The sequence below is a fragment of the Tamandua tetradactyla genome, chromosome 14, assembly GCF_023851605.1.
Source record: "Tamandua tetradactyla isolate mTamTet1 chromosome 14, mTamTet1.pri, whole genome shotgun sequence".
In the NCBI taxonomy this organism is placed as follows: domain Eukaryota; kingdom Metazoa; phylum Chordata; class Mammalia; order Pilosa; family Myrmecophagidae; genus Tamandua; species Tamandua tetradactyla.
This window is the reverse complement of record NC_135340.1, coordinates 93,445,135-93,470,661: the sequence shown is the minus strand read 5'-3', so window position 1 is coordinate 93,470,661 and position 25,527 is coordinate 93,445,135. Positions and strand designations below refer to the sequence as shown.

Below are 25,527 nucleotides of genomic sequence, written 5' to 3'. Positions count from 1 at the left end.
AGTAGAAGTATTGACCAATGGAATCGAATTCAAGAATGCAGAAATAGACCACAAATCTATGGCCAACTGATTTTTGATAAGGCCCCCAAATCCTCTGAATTGGGACAAAATAGTTTTTTCAATAATTGGGCATGGAAGCAGTAGATATCAATAGTCAAAAGAATGAAAAAGGACCCCTATCTTACACCCTACACAAAATTAACTCAAAGTGGATCAAACAACTAAATATAAGAACTAGCACCAAAAGCTTCTAGAAGAAAATTTATGATTAAAAAATTTAAGATTAAAAAACATCTTCAAGATCTAGTAATAGGAAGTAGCTTCCTAATCTTTACACCCAAAGCACAGGCAGCAAAAGAAAAAATAGATAAATGGGAACTCCTCAAAATCAAATGCTTCTGTACCTCAAAAGACTTTGTCAAAAAGATGAAGAGGCAGTCAACTCAATGGGAGAAAATATTTGGAAATCACACATCAGACAAAGGTTTGATTTCCTGTATATACAAAGACATCATACAACTCAACAACAAAAGAACAGACAACCCAATTATAAAATGGTCTAAAGATATGAATAGGCATTTTTCTGAAGGGCAAATAAAGATGGCTCAAAAGTACATGAAGAGATGCTCATTTTCATTGGCTATAAGGGAAATGCAGATCAAGACTACAATGAGATACCACCTCACACATATAAGAGTGATTGCTATTAAACAAACAGGAAACTATAAATGTTGGAGAGGATGTGGAGAAACTGGGACACTATGCACTGCTGATGGGAATGTATAATGGTGCAGCCACTATGGAAGACTGTTTGGTGGTTCCTTAGGAAAATAAATATCGAGTTGCCCTATTACCTAGCAGTAGCACTACTTGGTATATATCCAGAAGAGCTGAAAGCAATGACACAAACAGACATTTGCACACCGATGTTCATAGCATCATTATTCACAATTGCCAAAAGATGGAAACAAACCAAATGCCCATCAACAGACGAATGGATCAACAAAATATGATGTATACATATGATGGGATATTATTCAGCAATAAAACAAAATGACGTCCTAAAGCACATGACAAGATGGATGAGCCTTGAGGACATAATGCTGAGTGAAATTAGCCAGACACCAAAAGATAGATACTGTATGATTCCACTTTTATGACCAGCATAAGACATAATCAGAGGCATATAATACAGAATTATAGGGGACTTAGAGATACATAAAAGCTAGAGGTGGGTGAACCATTAGCTAATGAGGTTGAGCTCCAATGTAAGGGCATAGATAGGTGTGAAGATGATTCTCTAGTAGGTCTATGAGTAATATTGCCATAGAAGATGAACAAGATTGAAAGGGGCTCTATAGACCTACATGTCCCAATGATTAACACTAGAAATATGAATTAGTTCTCACAAGAATTGCTTCAAAGACATGATTCTTGTACAAAGAATGTTTAAGTCCAGGGTATAGGAGAAAATTGCTACTGCATGCTATGAGTTATGTTCAAAGTAAACCATCAGCACTACCACAACAACAGTAGATGTAAGTAATGGGGGGAAGGACCAGAGTTAAGAGGAGGTTTCCTTAGGATTTCTTAGGGGGAAATCCTAAGATTTCTTATTTGGCCAGGGTGTGTTTAATGGTTTTCTTTCCCTTGGGAACAATGAAATTATCTAAAGTTGAGAATATTGATGGACTATTGACTTTGGGCCCTCTACATGATGCCTGATGAATGCAGGTAGCTAAAGGATGCACTGATGAAGAACTTGATTGGCGAATGATGGCATATACTTATGAACGAAGGTTGTGCTGCTACAAAAAGGTACAAAGTCGTGAGGCATGCAACGATGCAAATGAAGATGTGAGACATTTGGTGAGACAAAATAAGCCAGAAACAAAAAAACAAGAATGATATGGTCACCTTTAGAAAATGCTTATAAGAAAACAGGGTCTAGAGAGTAAGCTTTTAGAGCAGACACATTAAGTTCAGAGTGATGATTATTATTTCTGATTTTGAGAGGCTGTTTTATATATGTAACCTGATACTTAGAGATGAGAATGAAGCCAAACAGGTTAGGGTTAAAGTAATTCAGAACACAGAGTTAAGGAAGACTGTGTCTATATTTTAGAACCACACATACTCTTTGAGACCAATGAAAGAAAGGTTTATCTGATCTGGAACTGAAATTTTCTGTAGTGCATAATCTAATTCAACCTATCTGTATAGCTCATTTGAACAACTGAAACACAGGGGTCACAGAATGAGAAAGAGGTCCTTTAATCCTGTATAGACTATTGTAATGTCTGGATACACCCTAGAGTATATTAAGCAGCTAATCAAAAAGTATTGGCAAAGTCCCTTGAAGGATGGGAGAAAGAATATGGAACTATTAAACCTTACTATCAGGGAATCTCTTGAAAGTGTGTCAAACTTTAGGGAACCCAAATCAATAGGCCAAGCTCTCGATCCTGAGGCTTACTCTTGTGAAGCTTATGTAGGTAGTGGAGAAGCTTACACTACCTATAGGCATGCCTCAGAGTTACTTCTGGAGGACCTCTTTCATTGCTCAGATGTGGCCTCTTTTTAAGCCCAACTCTGCCGGAGGTTTGATTTATTTTTTTCACATTTTTTATAGGAAACAGAGAACTATGACTAGCAGTATTATATTGTTTTCTAATAATATGCAGATCAGTTACTAACAGACTAAGAAACTTGTATTAATTTTATAACATTGTTTAAACATTTCTTTTGAAACTTAAAGCAAATATTAAATGAAATTAGTTCTTTTTAGCAGTTCATTTTTTACAAGGTGAAAGAACAAGTCTTTTGCAACTGTTTGGAATAAAAAGATACCCTTCAGCTTTAACCTTGAGAAAGCAAAATGTTAAAAGTTGTCAGGTTAGAAATAAAATTTATTTTTTATTTAAGTAAAGCTAAAGAAAAAACTTAGCTCTTTTAAAAGTAAGACATGATTTCTTAAACAACTAAGGACATAATAAAGTCAACATAAGTACAAGAAGTTATGTTGATAAGACATAGACTTTCTGTTTTTAACACTGATTACTTAAAATAAAAAACTTTAAAAAATTTTTACTAAAAACAGACCAATAATCCAAGGAAACTTTGTCATTTTAGCAGAGAGAAAGTGAAATTTTAGTGTTGCACTAATGTTATTTGATACTAAAACTTCAAAACATTTTATAGATAGACCCATCAGACCTTTCTTAACTTTGACCATATTTCCTTTTCCATAAATCTTCTGCAACTTATTATATCTATTTGGGTTTTGTCCTCCTTTTTTCCTCGTTTTGTAGAAACCATTTATTTTATCTTAGGACAAAACTACCCTCTTTTTCCTTTTAATAAAAACACATCTTTTACATCCTTCAAACTTAAGTTACCAAAATGATTTTGGAAACTGTCTTCAAGTAAACATCTCACCATCATAATAAAATAATCAAATTACCATCATAATCAAACTTGTTAGACTAATGCTAAATACTTACAACATTTTAGTCAATGCATTTTTTGAAACAATAATTTACAATTTTAACAAGAACTAAAGGCACCTGAAGATATTACATTTGTTCTAAAATTTGTACTTCTTAAAAGTTTTATGATCATTAAATAATTTTTAAAAAGCTTGAACATAAGGCACCTGATATTATTTATAATTTCTTTTACAAAACAAATCTAATTTCAAGATGGTATTGAAATTTAAAGTCTCATTTCTTAGGCTACTTTTCACCATTGTCCAGTTTATACCATGGTCAGGCAGTATTACAAGATAAAATCAATTTCTTTTTTAAGGGGGGTGTCCCCTCCAAATTTATAATAATTATTCAAAATACACCCCAAAGGAGACATAGCTGGCACATGCTGAGAGTTTCCCATGGCCAGGCAACACTAACAAAAATCATGAAGATAAAGCATTAAAATGTGAGTTTTTTAAAGTCAATAGATTTTTCAATTTAAAAGCAAAATAAAAAGACAAGACACACAAACAAGGAGTTCCTCAAAGTCAACAGGTTCTCCAACTTAAAGCAAAGAAAAACCGTGGACAAAATATGCAAACCAGGAGCTCTCCAATACCAAATGGCTTCCCCAATTCAAAAATACAAAACGCAAAACCAATGGCATGCTGCAAATCTGGGGTTACATATGATAGGGCTCAAACCCACCAAGTCATTTATGAACGCAGGCCAATTCAGCAGCCTCCTCCTCATGAGCAGACTGGCAACGTGAGAGTAAACACAGCAAAAACAGACTAACAAACTAAAGAAAACACACAGTAGAGGAAAAAACATCATACATGTACTTAGCACAGGGAAAGACTTAATGTTAAAATCACCATCACACAAATGCACCTAGTATCTACCCACGGCAGTCACCTTGCCCTGAACCTCCAGCATCGGTTCTCCAGGGCAGTCTCTGGGAAGCTGCTAGGCCTGGAGCTGGGGGATCTGGAGAGATGGACATGGATAATCAGATGGACATGGATAATCAGAACTAGAGGAATCTTCATAAAACCAGTTTGAAGTGGATGTGAGTTAGGATTGTTCTGTAAAGGAAACGGCATGGGGTCAAAACTAAGTAATGTCCACACGATGCATTCTCTTTAAGTCAGTGATGCTGTTGGATCTGTGTGAGGAAGGCAGAGACAAACATCTTATCCTGTGTTGTCTCAAGCATGTCTTGTTGTTTCAGTCTCAGCAATCAGCTTTAGATATGGAGATGCAAGTTCTTATATGCAGGGTCTTCATGACTCTTTTCAAACTTTTGTCTTTTGAGGAAGAAGTCATTGATTCACTTGGCTACAGGCTGTTCTTGATGCTATTCTGTTATCTTAATTCCTAAGCAGAACTGAGGAGGTCTGGCTAAGTCCTAGAAACTAAGAATAAAGAAGAGATTACCAAAGGGTAAGCATATTTTCCAGTTATCAATATTTTCCTTTATCTCCTTGAACAGATTTAGGAGATTTGTTTGAAAGCCATTGATCAGTTGTTTCAAATTCTATGTCTTCTCCAAAGTTTTATTTTGTTCCTTAAATGGGTCATATCTTCCTGTTTCTTAGTATGGCTTATAATTTTCTGCTGATGTTTAGGCATCTGATTATCTTGATGCATTTACTCTAAAAACTCAGTTTCTCTCTCTTGCTTAGGGTTTTATTGTTGATTGACTTTGTGTTAAGTCTCTTTGACACACAGTTCAACTTATTCTAAGACCTTTAGAATTGGCCATGTTTAACTTATCAAATTTATTCAGCACTTCATCTGATTCTTGCCCTGGATATGCAGCACAGTTTTTAAGATGGCACTATTTGTGCAATTGTTTCATCTCCAAGAGAAAGCTTTCTTTTCTCTGTTCCTTCTCTGGGAATCTTGATGTGTTCTGTTGTTTTTGATTTGCCTCTAATTTTTTTACAGTACTTTTGTTGTCTCTAACTTCTCTTGTCTGGAGGGCAAATTCTGGGAAGAGGGTCACCCCAGAGTGGACTTTCCCACATCAATATTTCCCATCCCAAACAGGGCCTCATTAAGTGGGTTGCAGAGAAGCTCCAAAGATCCCTGGAGAGAGTCAGAAAAGACACCGGAAGCCTTACTGATGACTTCCAGAAGCTCTGCTTCCCTTGCCTTCCCAGCACATGGTGCTTTCCATCAAACTGTTCCCTGCAGTCCCAAGGAGGTACTGTGTTTTTAACCTCTACCATGTCTGCTGCTGTCAGGGCAGTGCTGAAACAGTGGCTGCCAGCTATCCCCTTCCAAGGCAGGCTGAGACACCAGTTCAGAGGAGGGACCCAGCAACCTGAATTTGCTGAACTAGAGCTTTGATTGATGCTTGGCTGTGCCCCCCTCCCCACCCCATTGTTGGGGAAAGAGGACTTCCATGTCCTTTCTGTCTGCATCAGCCAATCAGGACATGGAACAAGGCTGCTTGCCTACAGAGTGGCAGATGGGTTCCAGCAGCTGCTGCAGAGCAAGTTACTCATAGTTCTTTACTGCAGTTCTCAATTTCTTTCTCTGACTCTTCCCTGGATGATGTACAGTGACCTCTTGACCTCCCTTTGTCAGGGCCTCAGAAGACTTGTTTCAGACAGTCCCTGCCTGTCCACTAACTGCTTCTGAAGATAAGTGAGTCATGGAGCTGCCTGCTCCGCCATCTTCCTGGAAGTCTCTCCCCTCAAATTTACATTTTTAATGTCATCTCCAGGAAAAGTCAAATCTACACGGACAGGACAGAGAGAAGATGCTTTCATCATGGAGCATTGGATGTGTAGCCCATTACCGAATCTCACCGCCCATAGTACAGTGTGAATTAATTCTTCAAAATAGATTAGTGATAGGAGATTTTTGTGTTACAAATTATATTAGTCAGGGTTCTCTAAGGAAACAGAGACAACAGGATATGTGTATGTGTCTGTGTATATATAATGCAAATATTATAAATATTATGAGATTTTTAATAGAAATAGGCTCATGTGACTGGGAATGGGCAAGTATGAATTCCTTAGGGCAGTCTGCAAGCTGGGAAGTCCAATGGAGGTTTTCAATGAATTCCCCAGGACAAACTGGCTGGCTGAAGTAGAGATGGTAATTCTTCCTTCTGACTGCTGAAATCATCACTTCTCCTTTTAAAACCTTCAACTGATTAGATGAGCCTTTTCTTATTGCTGAAGGCAATCTCCTCAGTTGACTGTATATGTAATAAGCCGTGGATGCAATCAATTTAGTGATGATTTAAGTCCACAAAATGTCCTCACAGTAACAATCAGACCAGTGCTTGCTTGGCCAAACAACTGGACACCATAATCTGGCCAAGTAGACACGTGAACTTAACTATCACAGAAGCATTCATTTTTTAAATGAATGACATTTCATTCTAATGACAGCTTCTATAACCTTGCTTCAGCTTTCCTTCACTTTTACAAAGTCAGTGGCCCCTAAATAATGAAAATGAGAGTCACTAGAATAGCTTGGTCAAAGTGTTCACAAACACATCCCCACGGTGCCAAACCACCTCCAACCACAGCACCACAGCTCCACACTCCCTGCTTCAGAGAGAGCTGTAGTTTTGGCAAAGAAAAACTCCTTAGTGTGTGACTAAAGTAAGAAGAGACAGAGGTATAGACACAAGAAGAGATATTGCCCTGGCTGGCTCTTAGATAGTAGAGAAGATGTGTTCTGAGGAAAGATGTGGCCACTGGATGGTGGAGCTCTCACAAAGAGGGCTGTTGGAAAAAAAGGAAGAGGACCAGGGAGGTAAAATTAAGAATATAAGGAAGTATCCATGCAGGACACCCACTGAGGATTTCAATCACCGGGTCTAGCCCCCTCCTCATCCCCAAAATTGTTCAAGGTGGTGAGTTGTTCATATAAACTCTCTAGTGCTTGTGTAGGAATATCATAGGAACCTTCTGTAAAATGAGTTATCTAACCACTTCTAGAACTCGGTGTGTGTCCAGTCTATGGAATAGTTAGATGAGTCTAACAGACACCCTTTCCAATATACTCACATTCGAGGCTTTGAATGCTGATATGATAACTCCATGGCAAAGTTGGAAAACTCTACATTCCTAGCTCTCTAACCTTTTCACAATACCAGAGGCAGATTTCACCTCACAAGTCAACTGTGATTGAATGGCCATAGCTGTCTGAAGGAAAATTTTGGGAAAGATTCTGAGGTTGCATCTAAGCTCAGTAGGAGAAAAGCCTCATAACTGTTTGGAGATGTCTTCATTGGCACAGGAAGGTAGAGATGGGGTACATATGCCAGCGACCTGCTACCCCTGCATTGCATTTACTCACTTCCTCATCCTAGGCCTGCACTCAGTCCTATTTTAAGTCAAATCTCTAATTAGGCTTTATGCTGTCACTCTTTCTAAACCACACAATTCCTTCGGGAAGTACACAGAATATAATTCTTAAATAATAAAGTCAAGAAATATATATGTACAATTTAAATAGAAATATTATAAGATAAACAAAATTTTCGACAGAGGAGGTATTTCTCTGAAGATGTGTAATTCATGCCACGTTAAGAGAAAAAATCGCCTTTCACCTGGGAGAAGTAACTTTCTTTCTGCAAAAATAAAACAGAAAAAAGGAAAGAAATTGATCCCAAATCAATTCAAAATCTGGGTGGAATATAGGGGAGAGTAAGGGAGTGGTCGTAAAAAAGACAGTCATTGATTTGCAATTTTAGAAATCTGTTATAGACCACACAGTTGTTAAAACTATAATTATGAGAACTACACAATAAACACAGAATATGCGCATCATATATCAATAAAAATGATGCCTGTTCTATGGTTAAATTTTGTGTACACATGAGCAAAAGCTTGAAGTCAGCAAGGGTAAATACAAGGGACTTGATCTGTTGCAGTGGTGGGAGCATGGGTTAATTTTTTTAGGTTTGGTTTCCATTAATGTTGTTGGCACACAAATAATTTGTAAAAAGCCATTAAGGTGCCTCAGTGACAATTGGAAAACCAATTATAAATTTCTGCTTCTCTGAAATGAGACTGAACCAATGGTGCAAAGCCACAGCATGGAGAAGTACAGCCTCTGCACTCTAATTTTTTATATTGTGCCTGATTAAAAGGAAGGCTTGATTTAAAGAGAAACAGGCATTTTTGTATGAGTATCATTTATCTACGTTTTATTTCTAAGAACATGGCCTACTTACCCAGGAGTGCTCGGACGGCCTGTGAGCTGTGTCCCGTGTATTCACGGCTGTGGTGTTTTGTGCACACTGGCCTACTGCCACACTGGCCTACTGCCACAGTGCTCCACGTTGTACCGTTGGTCATTGCTGTGGGCCTAGCCATACATGTCGATAAGGCCCTTAGGCATTTGCTACTCTGAGACCCAAAGGAGTCACATTATACTAACTGACCCCTGTCATCAGTGCCTAGCAAAAACTGGATTGATTGCTGGTTCCCAGGCAGAGCCCTAAGTGTCCTGAGATGAGGGGCTGGAATTCTATCACTGAGTCGACTTTTTGGGTGGCTCCCCCACTGTGCAGCAGTTTGCGGGCACATCCTGATTGGTCTAAGTAAGTCATAGTGGTCCCATTCCCTTTAGCAATGAATCAAGACTCTAGGATGATATCAGTCAGCACAAGGTTTTCCTACGTGCTCAGGACTGACCCATAAAAAGGTTGCTGTGGGTTTCCTCCTCTAGACATCCTGCAGCACATGTGAGGTCCAGCTTGAGAAAGGCAGCGCCGTTTGTGGTACCACTTAGTTTGCGTACTTGGTTATGGAGCCCTAGGAAACTAACATAGCACCTCTATTATAAATAGCCCCTACAACACTGCCTAATTATTGACCCTACTAGGCTGTGTATTGATTGAAGGCAGGCATCGCTGCATGCAGGAGCCTGGTGGTAGGAGGTGCTTTATCATTTGTTGAATAAATGGAGTAATATCTTTGATTCAGTAGAACTGAATCATGTCAAACACATTCATTCTAAATTTGTTCATATGGAATCTGTAATATTTCTGAATGAAGGTACGTGGTAGTCAGAACAAGACCTCCCAAAGATGTTCCACCCTAAATTCCAGTTCCTTTGCAGATAATGAAATCACTCCTGTGATTATGTTTTTTTTAACATGTCACAATTTGACCTTACAAAGGGGAGATTATCAAGTGAGCCTAACCTACTTTGATGAGTCCTTAAAAGTAGACAATTTTCTCTAACTACGTACAGAAGAGGAAGACAAAGGAAAATCAGAGAAGTTCAAAGCAGGAGAAAGATTTGATGTACTACAGCAGGCCATAAAGATGGAGGAGGACACAATCAGGTAATGCAGGCAGCCTCTAGAAGCCGACAACTCCTGTCCAACAGCCATCAAGGACACATCAGTCCTACAACCATGAAGAACTGAATTCTGTCAATAACTTAATGAGACCAGAGAGTCTCCTCCAGAACCTCCAGATAAGCCCAGGACAACAGACACTTGACTCCAGTCTGTATGACTCTAAACAGTGTACCCTGCAGAATAATTTGCTAAGAAAATTATTAGAATAAATCAGATTCTGAGGTTAACCTACTTAGAAACAACCAGTGTCCAGGAGGATTGTACAAGGGATTTGGAGGATCATTTGACTCTGAGTAAATAGGCTACATCTCAAGCCAACTCTCAGCAATCAGTCTCATTGCCAGGTGAACCTTGAGGAGAGGATTTCTGAGGCCAAACCTATGTCCAGGTGAAATAAATCGGTAATTGATAACCAATATTTGCCATGGGCAGGAAAAATGGCAGTTATGGTAAGAATGCCAAATTATTCTAACCCAATTGACTCATTTGGGAACCCAGTCAGCTAAAAAATAGGCCTAGGTCAGCAGCCTAGTTCCCTAGCACCCAAATCCAGTTTTCTTTACCATGGGCAGAGACTCCTACTTCAGTTGAGCTAAAATAGCGATCCTGTTCTAATTTATATCCCAAGACTCCCACAGGCCCTGGTCGCAGCTCATGGCTCACAAGGTCAGGACTAAAGTCCATCTGGTGCAGGACTCATACAGAGCAGCCTATGGTCCTACAGTCCACTGTCTTTGACCAGAGCTGGCCATAGAAGGGGATCTCTTCCTTCCCCATCCCCCCACATCCCCCAAGAAAGAAGAAACAAGCCACAACCCTGGGCTTGTGAAATGCTGAAAACTAGAGACTTCAACCCATCAGGACACCAAAAGGAAATCAGAGACACAGGTGAAAATCAGTAGTGAAGCAAGGAGGACGCAAGCAGCTCACTGACCATGTGAAAATTTTCATGCCTCTATATTGATTTTATAGACACCTTGGCAGTCCCTACCTGGATATTTGTCAGGCTTCTCCTGGACTCTTATCATGGCCTGGGCAGTAGCCATTTCTTATTCAGGTATATGTTTAATATTTGGTTTCTTCTGGAAAGCCTGTGATTGTGACTGAGCAAACTTAAAAGCAGCCCCTGCAAAGAGCTATCCAGATATCAGTCTCTCCCCAAACGCTTACTTTTGGGGCTAGATAGATTCTAGATCCATCTGTCTGTGCCAGAAGTCTGCTCCCCGTTCTGGGCTCTTTGGGCAGTGCCTAATGGACTTCTGATTATAGCAGTCCCAGAGTGAGCCCAGTTTCTAAATGAGGAAAGGAAATCACCAGGGAACTCTCACCTTATGATGCATAGAGAATGAGCTTCTCGCTGGAAATGCAAATTTTGAAGGATGAAAATCTCACTTCTGAATACATAATGCTCCCCAATTAGCTCACAAGTAATTAGAGCAATTACCAGGGGCCAGCACACCCTTTAAGGCTATGTGCCTTGGCATTCTTTCTCTAGGGAACATATACCCAAATGGTTAAAATTCCTTTTCAGCAGAGATTATATTTTTACATACATTGACATTGCACCAACTTTGGCTGTATAAATGTGGTCATAAATGTTCCTATTTACAGCCCTCTCTGTGAGTCATGCCAGCAAGACTTTTAGCTTCACCCTCAGCTCTGTAATGGGTGAGACTAGCCTGACTCAAAGACAAGCAGACAGTCACCTTCGGGGTGAGATAAGGCCCAGGGGTGGATAGACTTGAAGTCTCTTAATAATCTCAAAGCCATAGGCATTTCCATACTCTTCAACCCAATAATCTCACTGAAGGAATATTTTTAGACAAAGGAAATCATCCTAAATAATGAAAAAAACTTTAGGATATGTCTTAGCCTGGCTTCCAGAGAAGGCCAAGCTGAAATTGCAAAGACTTACATGTTATTAGAGTGTATAATATCAGGAAAACAGGTGTGAGGAAAAAGGAAATTGAGGCTGGAAAAGAGGAAGAACCAAAATATGAGCATGCATTACTGAGCTGGCTGGGCATCGAGCAAGATTGATTGCTTAATCTCACAGGATTGTCTTCTACGAAGTCATATAATGACCATGAATCAGGGCTGTCCAGCTGGGGGGTGGGAGAAGAAAGTGCAAAAAAATTTATGTCCTGGCTTCCACCTACCAGTGGTCAGAGTTTTGTCCCACAAGGCATTAATTCATTCATACTTCCAGGTTGCACATGTGTGGGTGCCGAGAGGGCCCCGCAGTGTCCTACATCTCTGATTCAACAGGGAACTCTGGAGCATAAGGTGAGGAGCAGCAGGGTGTCCTACGTGAAGTTGAATAGAGTCTCTCCAGCTGTGGTCACCACTGTGGTAGCTGAGACCGGAACATGTGCCCCAAAGCCACAGAGATAGGGAAATTGAGAGGTCCTGAAGTGGTGCATAAGAGGTGTGTGGTACACAAACAGAGATTGCCATCTCAGTGTGGTATGCAATTAAAAAGCACAAACTTTGCAGTAACCATAGGACTTAGGGAAAATTAATTTCCTTGTGCCTAGATTTCCCCATTTGTTAAATGGGAATAAAGCCTACCTTACAGAAACATTTCAAGGTTTGAATGAAATAATCTATGCAATGTATGTGGCTCAAAACACAAACTTAAAACTTAATTTTCTTCATATGTAATAATGAAATTTCAAAAGCATAAATATCCAGCAATAGGTAAATAGGCAAACCATATGTGCTGGTTTGAAAGGATTTATATACCCTAGAAAAGCCATGTTTTAATCCTAATCATCTTGTGGGAGCAATGGTTTTTTTAATCCCTATTCAATAATGTAAGCTGGAAATTTGATTAGGTTATGTTCACAGAGATGTGACTCACCCACTTGTGGGTATTAACCTTTCATTAGAGGGAGATGTGACTCTACCCATTCCAGGTGGGTCTTGATTAGTTTACTGGAATCCTTTAAAAGAGGATGCATTTTGGAAAAAACTTGAGAAGATGAGAGAGCAACAGAGTACAGTCACGATAATGATGAGAGCCGCAGAGACACGAGAACTACAGAGCCCACCAGCCAGCAGCCTTTGGAGATGAGGAAGGAGAACACTCCCGAGGGAGCTCCATGAAGCAAGAGGCCTGGAGAGGAAGTTAGAAGACATTACCATGTTCGCCACGTGCCTTTCCAGTTGAGAGAGAAACCCTGAACTTCATCGGCCTTTCTTAAGTGAAGGTAACCTCTTGTTGGTGCCTTAATTTGGACATTTTTATAGACTTGCTTTACTTAGGACATTTTCATGGCCTTAGAACTGTAAACGTGCAACTTATTAAATTCCCCTTTTTAAAAGTCATTCTGTTTCAGGGATTTCACATTCCAGGAGCTAGCAAACTAGAAGACCATAATGCACCTACTTAATGGGCTTCTGTGCATCATTTTAAAATAATGATAATGGAAAAGTGGCAAAATGGAAAATTTCTTATGCTATTGCTCATTCGAAAAGCACAACACAAAATTGGGTGGGTACAATATGGGAAGAGGGTATTGTTGGTAACACAAAATAGCATAGACAAATGCTTAGTGACATGAACACAACTGGCATTTGGTGGGGAGAAAGTTTTGAAAACATTCATACTGTTGGCTCTTGTTCTTTTAATGTTACTCCAGGCTTTTTAAGGGTGAGATTTACCCATCCCCAGGTTCTGATTCAGGAAAATCCTGTCCACTAAATCCCCAGCCTCCCTTGCGGCTGTAGAAGCCGATGTGACCAGCTTCTGGCCAAGATGACCTGTTGTCATTTGCTTTGTGGCATTTAAGAATGTTCTGCTTTCTTGATGAAAGGGGAGTGATGTGGCTGGCATTGTCCCTTCTTTCTTTCCACCCTGGTTGTGGGTGTGAAGTCTGGGACTGCAGTAGCCATCCTGTGACCATGAGGTGACTGGCATAAGGGAAAGATCAAGAAAATCAACTTTGTCATTGTTAAGCCACTAAATCAACATCAAAATCTACTTTTAGTTTCTTATTAATCATTTATTTGTTTAAGCATCTATACTCATATTTTCTTACTTGTAACCAAATACACACCTAACTGATACAGAATATTGTACTAGTCAATTTACATTCCTTATCTCATTGGATTTTTATAATAAATGTTTAAGGGATGTTTTACAATTTCCACTTAATAAATAAGAAAGCTGAAAACCTAAGTGACTTACCCCAGACCGCTTCACTACTGAGTCTCAGAACCAGGACTCAGGCCAGTCCTCACCCTAAAGTCCTTGTCACCACGTCGGTAGCCAAGTAGCTGTGTACAGATGTTAGAGAGGTTGTAAAGCAGAGAAAGGAAAGCTGAAAGGTGAAGCTAGTAAGAAAAGTTGAGTCCAGGTTGTAAATGGTGTTGTGTGTTACGCGAAGGGGTCTAGACTTTGTTGTATTGGTGATAGATTCGGTCTCCAAACCCGTGAAGCAGAACTTTTCCATCTTTCCACCACCACCCACCCCACTCCAATCTCCACCAACAAAGAACCTCCAAATTCAACTATTATATGAGTAAGAAATAACTTTTATAACTTCAAGCCATTGAATACCAGATTCTGTTTTTGTTGTTGGCTGCTGTTGCAGTTACCATTATTGTAATACACCCTCCGAACCCCTCCAATATAATTTATGGTTCCTTTTTGTAAAATGTACTAACTTCTTTTAAAAACCTGTACTGGAACAAGATTCCATGGCTGCTCTTGTCATGTTATAACATAACACAGTTATTTATGCATCCACTTTCGCCATCAGTTTGTATCTCAAAGGGACAAGGTACTGCGTCTTTCCTAACTCTTTCCAGGTACTGGAACAGAATGATCAGTCATTAATGTTAGCCAAATTAATTTCAAATAAATGAAATTCCACAAGCCTACCAGTTTACAAGTGCTGCCCTATATTTGATTTCAGTTTTCATCCTCATTCTTTCAACATGCATTTGTATGAAACTGTTTTGCCCTCAGAATAACGAGCCTATGGCAGTGTATCTATTGTTATCCTGACTTTACAAGAAGCTAACCTTGAGGCTCTGGAAGTCCAGATTGTCAGGGTGGCCTGGCTGAGTACAGGCAACATGTGCCACATGGGACTGTGGCCAGTGGTGATAATCTCTAAGTGATTTTTACTTAGATAATGTGTGGTCAGTGTGCCCTCATTAATAAGCTTATCTTCTGATGTAGCAATGTTTTCTGTCCTTTATTCCTTGAAGAATTATTGAGATTTCACTGCCTCATGGGATACGTAAGGAATGCTGTTTCGCTGCATCCCAAGACCTGCCTCAGCCCAGCCTGAGAAAACACCATCTCAGGGCGGGCCACGGTGGCTCAGCAGGCAAGAACGCTTACCTGCCATGCCAGAGGAACCGGGGTTCGCGTCCCAGTGCCTGCCCATGTAAAAAAAAAAAAAAAAGAAATCAGGCTTGTCATAAAAATATACACAATTACTATTATAAAGAGTGGAGGGAATCATAGGCAAGCTGCTGCCTGACTTCCTACCTGCTTGGTTGAGTTCAGTGTTATTTACTCTAGAATCACGGATGAGCTTAAGTCCTAAAAATTAAAATACAATCCTATATACAAAAGGGCAGTACCCTTACACTCCCCTCATCAGTAGCAGACACTGTTGGCTGCCTACTCATCCAGCATTCACCCCTTTTTCTAATGAGAAATATTGATGTTGTCCAGGAATCCAAAACCCAACCCCCTTGGCCATGGGTTAAAGTTGACCCATGGTACCCTTTTTTCTTTGCAGTGACTGCTTTAGGAATAGGCACATGATGCAATGCTGGCCAATGAGACATGCTGGGGTCTTTCTGAGAGAGGAAAAGAGACACATAAGTAAAGGCAGTCCTTCTTTTTCAAATGCATGTGACCAGGTTTGGATGTGATGCCTAAAACTGCTGCCGTCAACTTGAAGATGAAGGCAACATGCAATGAAGGGCAGAGCCAAAAGACACACAGAGAAGGATAGCTGGACCCCTGAGGTACCATACTTCGAGCTTGTACTATCGGTGAGCTTCTTGCCATGTGAGACCGTAAGAAGCCATCCCTGGTCATTTAGGCCATTTTCATAGTTTCCTGCGAACTTGCATTTGAACACACCCTAAACAATACATTATCAGTATTATTTAGCAATGGAATCTGCTAGCCAAAAATTCAGTTAAGAGACTCTTAAACAAGACAAGAGGTTATTTCTCTCCTGTAGCAGTAAATCTAGAGTCAGATGATTGCTAGCGCTGATTTGGTGGCTCAAGGATGTCAGGACAAGATCTCTGAAATTATCTTGGCTACTTCCTTTTACATACAATACGGGTTCTCCAGCTCCAGTCGTCATGTCCAAGTTCCAAAAAAGAGGAAGGACCAGAAGGAGGAAGGCATGTGTGCTGGTTTGAAAGGAAGCATGTCCCCTAAGAAAAGCCATATTTTAATATAAATCCCATTTCATAAAGGTAGAATAATCTCTATTCAATACTGTATGTTTGAAACTGTAATGAGATTATCTCCCTGGATGATGTGATTTAGTCAAGAGTGGTTGTTAAACTAGATTAGGGGATGACATGTCTCCACCCGTTTGAGTGGGTCTTGATTAGTTTCTGAAGTCCTATAAAAGGAGAATGAGATTCAGAGAGACTCAGAGAGAGCAACACTACAAAGCAGAGAGTCCACCAGCCAGCGACCTTTGGAGATGAAGAAGGAAGATGCCTCCCGGGGAGCTTCATCAAACAGGAAGCCAGGAGAGAAAGCTAGCAGATGATGCCATGTTCGCCATGTGCCCTTCCAGCTGAGAGAGAAGCCCTGACTGTGTTCGCCATGTGCCTTCTTACTTGAGAGAGAAACCCTGAACTTCATTGGCCTTCTTGAACCAAGGTATCTTTCCCTAGATGCCTTTGATTGGACATTTCTTTAGACTTGTTTTAATCGGGACATTTTCTCGGCCTTAGAACTGTAAACTAGCAACTCATTAAATTCACCTTTTTAAAAGCCATTCCGTTTCTGGTATATTGCATTCCAGCAGCTAGCAAACTAGAACAGCATGGTATCCATATCAAGAAAACAAAACTGTCTCAAGAATCCCAGTAGATTTTTGCTTACAACTACTGGCTTCAAGGAGGGTGTAAAATAGTTTTTTGATCTGAGTACAAAACCATTCTCAACAAAGTTGAGATTTTTGTAAGAAAAATGAGGAGAATGGCTACTAAGTGGGAAAAAATTAATTTCCACCATATCACCCTGTAATACTCAGAGCTGAAATTCCCATTAAAATAAGAGACAGAGTCATTAACTGGAATATCCAGAGCACAAAGTAGGGAGGTCATGGTTAAAAAAAAAAAGCAAGTGTGACCTCTGGCACCATGATAGGTCCAATAAAGGAAAATTTAGCAGCCAAAGGGTATACAAGCGAGGAATTAAGACCACAAAGTTGAAGGCTTAAAGAATTACCTGAGTTCCGGAGAAGATGGCGGCTTAGTAAGACACGCGGGTCTTAGTTCCTCCTCCAGAAAAGCAACTAAAGAAACAGAAACAATACGAAACAGCTCCCGGAGTCACGACAGAGACCAAAAAGACAGCGTACCCCATTCTGGAATGGCTGAACGGGCAGGGAGAATCCGCTGCGGTGAGATACCCGAGGGGCGCACGTTTTCCTGGCCGGGGCGGCTGGCAACTGGGGTCCCCTCCACGCACGTGGCTCCCCGGTCTGACTGGGAACATTGGATAGCGGGGCCCTCCCGTCACGCTTGGTGTCTCGGGCCAGCTGGGCAATTTGGACCGGCACTCCCCCAAACCGCGGCCAGCGACCCCCGCCTGCATGCACGGTTTCCGGGGTCGACTGCCCCGCAGACAAACGACCGCCACGAGCGCCACCTACTGGGCAGGAAAAGAAAAACAGAGCCCAGAGATTCCACAGAAAAACCTTTCAACCAGCTGGGTCCCACACCCAGGGAAATCTGATCAAATGCCCAGACACCAGCAGAAAATAATGGACGACGCTCGGAAAATTGAAGATATGGCCCAGTCAAAGGAACAAACCAATAGTTCAAATGAGATACAGGAGCTGAGACAACTAATGCTGAATATATGAACAGAAATGGAAAAACTCTTCAAAAACCAAATCAATAAATTGAGGGAGGACATGAAGAAGACATGGGCTGAACAAAAAGAAGAAATAGAAAATCTGAAAAAACAAATCACAGAACTTATGGGAGTGAAGGACAAAGAAGAAAAAATGGAAAAAACAATGGATACCTACAATGGTAGATCTAAAGAGACAGAAGCTACAATTAGTGAACTGGAGGATGGAACATCTGAATTCCAAAAAGAAACAGAAACTATAGGGAAAAGAATGGAAAAACTTGAGCAGGGGATCAGGGAACTGAAGGACAATATGAAGTGCACAAATATACGTGTTGTGGGTGTCCCAGAAGGAGAAGAGAAGGGAAAAGGAGGAGAAAAACTAATGGAAGAAATTATCACTGAAAATTTCCCAACTCTTATGAAAGACCTAAAATTACAGATCCAAGAAGTGCAGCGCACCCCAAAGAGAATAGACCCAACTAGGTGTACTCCAAGACACTTACTAGTTAGAATGTCAGAGGTCAAAGAGAAAGAGAGGATCTTGAAAGCAGCAAGAGAAAAACAATCCGTCACATACAAGGGAAACCCAATAAGACTATGTGTAGATTTCTCAGCAGAAACCATGGAAGCTAGAAGACAGTGGGATGATATATTTAAATTACTAAAAGAGAAAAACTGCCAACCAAGACTCTTATATCCAGCAAAATTTTCCTTCAAAAATGAAGGAGAAATTAAAACATTCTCAGACAAAAAGTCACTGAGAGAATTTGTGACCAAGAGACCAGCTCTGCAAGAAATACTAAAGGGAGCACTAGAGTCAGGTACGAAAAGACAGAAGAGAGAGGTATGGAGTAAAGTGTAGAAAGAAGGAAAATCAGATATGATATATATAATACAAAAGCCAAAATGGTAGAGGAAAATATTATCCAAACAGTAATAACACTAAAAGTTAATGGACTGAATTTCCCAATCAAAAGACATAGAATGGCAGAATGGATTATGACCCAGCAATACCACTGCTAGGTATCTACTCAAAGGACTTAAGGGCAAAGACACAGACGGACATTTGCACACCAGTGTTTATAGCAGCATTATCTACAATTGCAAAGAGATGGAAACAGCCAAAATGTCCATCAACAGACGAGTGGCTAAACAAACTGTGGCGTATACCTACGATGGAATATTATGCAGCTTTAAGACAGACTAAACTTATGAAGCATGTAATAACATGGATGGACCTAGAGAACATTATGCTGAGTGAGTCTAGCCCAAAACTAAAGGACAAATACTGTATGGTCCCACTGATGTGAACCAACATTCGAGAATCAGCTTGGAATATATCATTGGTAACAGAGACCAGCAGGAGTTAGAAACAGGGTAAGATAATGGGTAATTGGAGCTGAAGGGATACAGACTGTGCAACAGGACTAGATACAAAAACTCAAAAATGGACAGCACAATAATACCTAAGTGTAATGTAACTATGTTGGAACACTGAATGAAGCTGCACCTGAAATATGGTTTTTTGTTTGTTTGTTTGTGTGTTTGTATCTTTTGTTTTTGTTTTTTTCTTTTTCCTTTATATATATATATATATATATTTTATTAGTATTATTATTTTAATTCTCTTCTCTATATTAACATTCTATATCTTTTTCTGCTGTTTTGCTAGTTCTTTTCCTAAATCGATGCAAATGTACTAAGAAATGATGATCATACATCTATGTGATGATACTAAGAATTACTGAGTGCATGTGTAGAATGGAATGATTTCTAAATGTTGTGTTAATTTCTTTTCTTTTTTTGATTAATAAAAAAAATTAAAAAAAAAAGAATTACCTGAGCATGGACCACAGAAGACTATGCCAGGGAGATGGTGCTTTGCTTCAGCCCAGGAGCTGTTTTGGCATGAGCCAGTTGCACGCATGGTTAGTACATGGCTTATAGGATAACAAGTGGAAAACCTGGAGGATGCAGAAAGACAGTTCCAAAAGTGTCATTTAAATAGTGTTATTCTCCTGCTCAAGAACTCTATTGGCCTGGTTCTAGTTGGAAATGGGAACCCAAGCATTCATCTTCTCACTCTCTCAATTTTCAATAAATCATATAAAGACATGAAAAACAGGAAAATACCTATCATTCAGTGGAGGATGCCACTAAAGGCTAGGAAATTCATGGAATTAATGTAGAATGATCTGGTTGGGGAAAGTTGCTGAACATCTATTAGATAGCAAGTGAACAAAAAGTTTATCTAGAAAACAAGTGGGAAGTGTCCCTACTTCAACTGTAAAGCAATGGTAGAGTTAAAGACAAGTGAGAGTGTGAAGTAAGTAAAGCTTGTTTCCATAAATTATATAGGGACATGTCCCCATGTTGCGCACAAAGTGGTTGACCATTTCTCATTTCCAGCCTTTACATTTAAATTAATTGAATTAATTGAATATTAAGAAAAGTGGAGGTGTAGCTGCAATGGACTCCAACATCAGGGAGGGATAGTGTACAGCTAAAGGCTGCCCCCAACCAACATAGAAAAAAAGCCACTTGTCCAAGTGTTGCCTGTGGTATAGCTGACTCTAGCAGTCTCACATCCCTAAAATCCATGAGCACCTAGAATTCTAATGTGACAAAATCACCTCTCAACTTGGAGCAGCAAGATCTGAGGTAGGACTGGTCATGATACAGTTGAAAGGGAGAAAGCTGAACACTAGTAACCACTTAGGAAAGTCAAAGGCTCAGAGAACAGAATGAAGGCACTTTGCAGTTTCTCATAGCTTACACTTAGTGGCCTGACTTTTCATTTTCTTAATGGTGACTTCTCAAGTGCAAATTTCTGAATTTTGATGAAGTCCAATTTATCATAATTTTTTTCTTGTAATATCTAAAAACTCTTTCCTAACCCAAGGACTTGAGGATTTTCTCCTATGTTTCCTACTGGAAATCTTAGTTTTAACTCTTACATTTATGTCTATAGTCCATTTCCAGTTAATTTTTGTAAAGCATGTGAGATGAAGGTCTAAATTAATTTCTCAGAATGTAGATATCCAGTTTTTTAAAACTGCAGATCTTATTGAGATGTATTCACATACCATATAATCCATCCAAAGTATACAATCAGTGTCTCACATTATCATCTTCTTATTGACCTGCAGAATTTCTTTATATATTTTCTTTTTTATATATCTCTATGTATTATTTCTTTTATATATTCTGGCATAAACCCTTATCAGATGTGCAGTTATCAAATACTCTCTCCCATTGAATTGGCTGCCTCATCACACTTTGGACAAAGTCCTTTGATGCACAGAAATATTCTGTCTTGAGGATTTCCCATTTATCTATTTTTTCTTTTGCTGCTTGTGCTTTGGGTGTCAAGTCTAAGAAACTACTGATTAGATATTGAAGATGTTTCTCTACATTTTCTTCTAGGAGTTTTATGGTACTGGCTCTTATACTTACCTCTTTGACCCATTTTGAGTTAATTTTTGTATAGGGTGTGGGGTAGGGGTCCTCTTTCATTCCATTGGATATGGCTATCCAGCTCCTTCTCAAGACCACTTAATCAAGAGACTATTCTGCCCCAGTTTAGTGGATTTGGGAACCTTGTCAAAAATCATTTGACCATAAATCTGAGGGTCCATTTCTGAACTCTCAATTCGAGTCTATTGATCAATATTTCTATTTTTATGCCAGTACCAGCTATTTTGACCACTGTAGCTTTATAATAAAGCTTTATATCCAGAAGTGTGAGTCCTCCCACTTCATTCTTCTGTTCAAGATGTTTTTGGCTATTTTCGAGCCACTTTTCCCTTCCAAATAAATTTGGTAACTAACTTTTGCGATTATGCAAAGTAGGTTGTTAGATTTTTGATTTGTATTGCACTGAATCTGTAGATCAACTTGGGTAGAATTGACAGCTTAATGACGTTTACCCTTCCTATCCATGAAAACAGATGTCTTTCCTTTCATTTTGGTCTTCTTTGATTTCTTTTAGCAGTATTTTTTAGTTTTCTGCATACAGGTCCTTTACATCCCTGGTTAAATTTTTTCCTAGATTTTGATTCTTTTAGTTGCTACTGTGAATGGAAGGTTTTTTCTAATAACCTCCTCAGATAGCTCATTACTAGTTATAGAAACACTACTAATTTTTGTTGCTCTTATATCCTATCACTTTGCTGAATTCATTTATTAGCTCCAATAGTGTTGTCATAGGTTTCTTCAGGATTTTCCAAATACAGAATCATGTTGTCTGCAAATAATGAGAGTTTTACTTCTTCTTTTCCAATATGAATGCCTTTTATTTCTTTTGCTTGTCTAATTGCTCTAGCCAGAACTCTAGCCCAATGTTAAATAACAGTAGTGACAGTAGGGCATCCTTGTCTCATTCCTGATCTTAGGAGGAAGGCTTTCAGTCTCTCACCATTGAGTAAGATGTTAGCTTTATCATGTTGAGGAAGTTTCCTTAGATTCCGACATTTTGAAGTGTTTTTACCAAGAAAGGAGGTGGAATTTTGTTGAATGCCTTTTTCTGTGTCAATTGAGATAACCAAGTGGTTTTCTCCTTCAATTTCTTAATGTTTTGTATTACATTGATTTTCTTATTTTTGAACCAACTTTGCATATCTGGAATAAAACCCATTTGGTCATGGTGTATAATTTTTTTGATGTGCTGTTGAATTCTACTCCAGCACCACTTTTTCATTAGACTATACCTTTTCCAGTTAATTGCCTTGGCATCTTTGCGGGTTTGAAACTTTCATATACCCTAGAAATGCCATGCTGTTTAATCCTCATTCAATTTTGCTGGGTGGGACCTTTTTTTATTGTTTCCATGGAGATGTAACCCACCCAATTGTGGGTGGTAACTTTTGATTAGATAAGTTCCGTGGAGATGTGTCTCCACCCATTCAAGGTGAGATTGCTTACTGGAATCCTTTAAGAGAGAACCATTTTGGAAAGAGACAACAGAGCCCACACAGCCAGCAACCTTAGGAGATGCAGAAAGAAAATGCCCCAGACAAGCCTTATGAAATGAGAAGAGAAAGCTAGCAGAGGTCACCATGTGCCTTCTCAGCTGAGAGAGTAAACCCGAACTTCATTGGCCCTTTCTTTGGAGATAAAGTATCTTTCTCTGGATGCCTTAATTTGGATATTTCCATGGCCTTAGACAGCAAACTTGCAACTTAATAAATTTTCCTTTCAAAAGCCATTCCATTTCTGGCATATTGAATTTCAGAAACTTTTGCAAACTAAAACAATTTATCATAATCAATTTGCCATAGATATAAAGATTTGATTCTTAGTTCTGTTCCATTTGTCTATGTGTCTATACTTATGCCAGTGCCACACTATCTTGATAACTGTAGCTTTATAGTAAGATTTAAAATCAGGAAGTGAAAGTCCTCCAACTATGTTCTTTTCCAAAAAAAAAAATTTGGCTATTCTGTTTTGCATCCATATTAATTTTGGGATCTGCATGTCAGTTTCTGCAATAAAAGAAAAAATGTTTGCTCGAATTTTCATGGGGATTGCATGGAATCTATAGATCAATTAAGAATTCAATTCCATTCATAAGAGAATAAATTTAGGAACATATGTTTTATATTATTATGTTATATGATAACATCTATTATGCAATATAGTATATGTATAGAATATAATATGTAATTACATAAAATACAATTTAGGAATAAATATAACAAAAGAAGTGTAAAATGTATACATTGAAAATTACAAAAATTTGCGGAGGGAGATTGAAGATCTAAGTAAATGGAGAGACATTCCGTGCTCAGGAATTAGAAGACTCAATTCTTGGTGTACTATAGGCCTAAAATCCTGTCACGCTACTTTTTGTTTACAGTAGGGGATACTTTAATGCCTGCTTCACCCACAACTTTAGGGCTTTCCTTTGCATTGAACTTCAGAATAGGTTTCTTTCCATGCTCTTGGCCCTCTCCACTGCCACTGTCATTTGTCCAGTACCCCTGTCCCTTAATTGATACTTGTTAGCTTAATGGTTTGGGGCTGCCAGGGAGGAGCAAAGTTCTCATGGTTCTGATTAAGCCTCAGTCTTGAGCAGGAGCTGTATTCTTGGGTCTCAAGGGTGAGGTGTTCTTTTTTCTTTTTTTTTTTAACTTTATCTTTATTGTATAGTATAACATATATACAAAGCAAAGAAATTTAAAAGCAATAGTTCTCAAAGCACTCTTCAACCGGTGGTTACAGGACAGATCCCAGAGTTTGTCATGGGCTACCATACGATCCTCTCATATTTTTCGTTCTAGCTGGCTCTAGAATATAGGAGGCTAGCGGGCTTAAATACTTTTTTATTACCACAATCAACTTTTTTTCCTTCCTTTTTTTTTGTGAAAAGTAACATATATACAAAAAAGCTATAAATTCAAAGCACAGCACCACAATTAGTTGTACAGCTTATTCCAGACTTTGACATTTTCAGGCTTTGACATGGGTTACAATTTCACAATTTTAGGTTTTTACTTCTAGCTGCTCTAGGATACCGGAAACTAAATGAGATATCAATGTAATGATTCAGCATTCATATTCATCTGTTAAGTCCTATCTTTGATGTATAATTCCACCATCATCTTTGATCTTTCTATACCTCTCTTTAGGGGTGTTTGGGCTATGGCAATTCTAAATTTTTGATTTTGGAAGGGTCTGTCATTAATATGAGATAGGAAGAACTATCTGATGCTCTGGAGAGGCTGGGATAGGTTTCTGGACTTTTCTGGACCAGGGACCCATCTGGAGGTTGTAGGGTTCTGGAAAGTTACTCTAGCGCCTGGAACCCTTGTGGAATCTTATATATTGCCCTAGGTGTTCTTTAGGATTGGCTAGAATGGTCCTGGTTGGGGGTTGGCAGGTTATGATAGGTAGCAATGTCTACCTTAAGCTTACATAAGAGCCACCTCCAGAGTAGCCTCTCACCTCTGTTTGAACTCTCTCTGTCACTGATACTCTATTAGTTACACTTCTTTTCCCCTTTTTGGTCAGGATGGAATTGTTGATCCTATGGTGCCAGGTCTGGATTCATCCCTGGGAGTCCTCTTCCACATCACCAGGGAGACTTTCACCCCTGGATGTCATGTCCCACATAGCAGGGAGGGCAATGATTTCAGAGTTGGGCTTAGAAAGACTGAGGCCACATCTGAGCAACAATAGAGGTCCTCCAGAAGTAAATCTTAGGCATGGTTATAGGTAGTCTAAGCTTCTCCACTACCTACATAAGCTTCACAAGAGTAAGCTTCATGATTGAGGGCATGGCCAATAGATTTGGATATCATTAAAGTTTGACACAGTATCAGGGAATTCCCTGATGGTAAGGTTTAATAGTTCCATCTTCTTTCTCCCCTCCCTCAGGGCACTTTGCCAATACCTTTTGATTATCTGCTCAATATACTCTAGGATGTTTCCAGGCATTACAATACTCTATACAGAATTAAAGACCTCTTTCTTATTCTGTGCTCCCTGTGTTTCAGTTGTTCAAATGAGCTATACAGATAGGTTTAATTAGATTATGCACTATAGAAAATTTCAGTTCCAGATCAAATAAATCTTTCTTGAATTGGTCTCACAGAGTATGTGTGGTTCTAAAATATAGACACTGT

At 39.3% G+C, this 25,527-nt stretch overlaps 1 protein-coding gene across 2 annotated transcripts in view; it reads right to left on the bottom strand.

Moving 5' to 3' along the window:
* MTHFS (methenyltetrahydrofolate synthetase) overlaps window positions 1-25,527 on the bottom strand; it is a 211,649-nt gene that overhangs the window by 33,486 nt on the left and 152,636 nt on the right. Inside the window, exon 3 of one of the 2 annotated variants that reach the window (XM_077128543.1) lies at window positions 15,176-15,213. The exons of the other annotated variant lie outside the window; for it this stretch is intronic. Within the exon in view, the coding sequence (XP_076984658.1) occupies window positions 15,176-15,213 (38 nt within the window). The remainder of the gene's footprint in view (window positions 1-15,175; window positions 15,214-25,527) is intronic. 2 annotated transcript variants of the gene reach the window in all.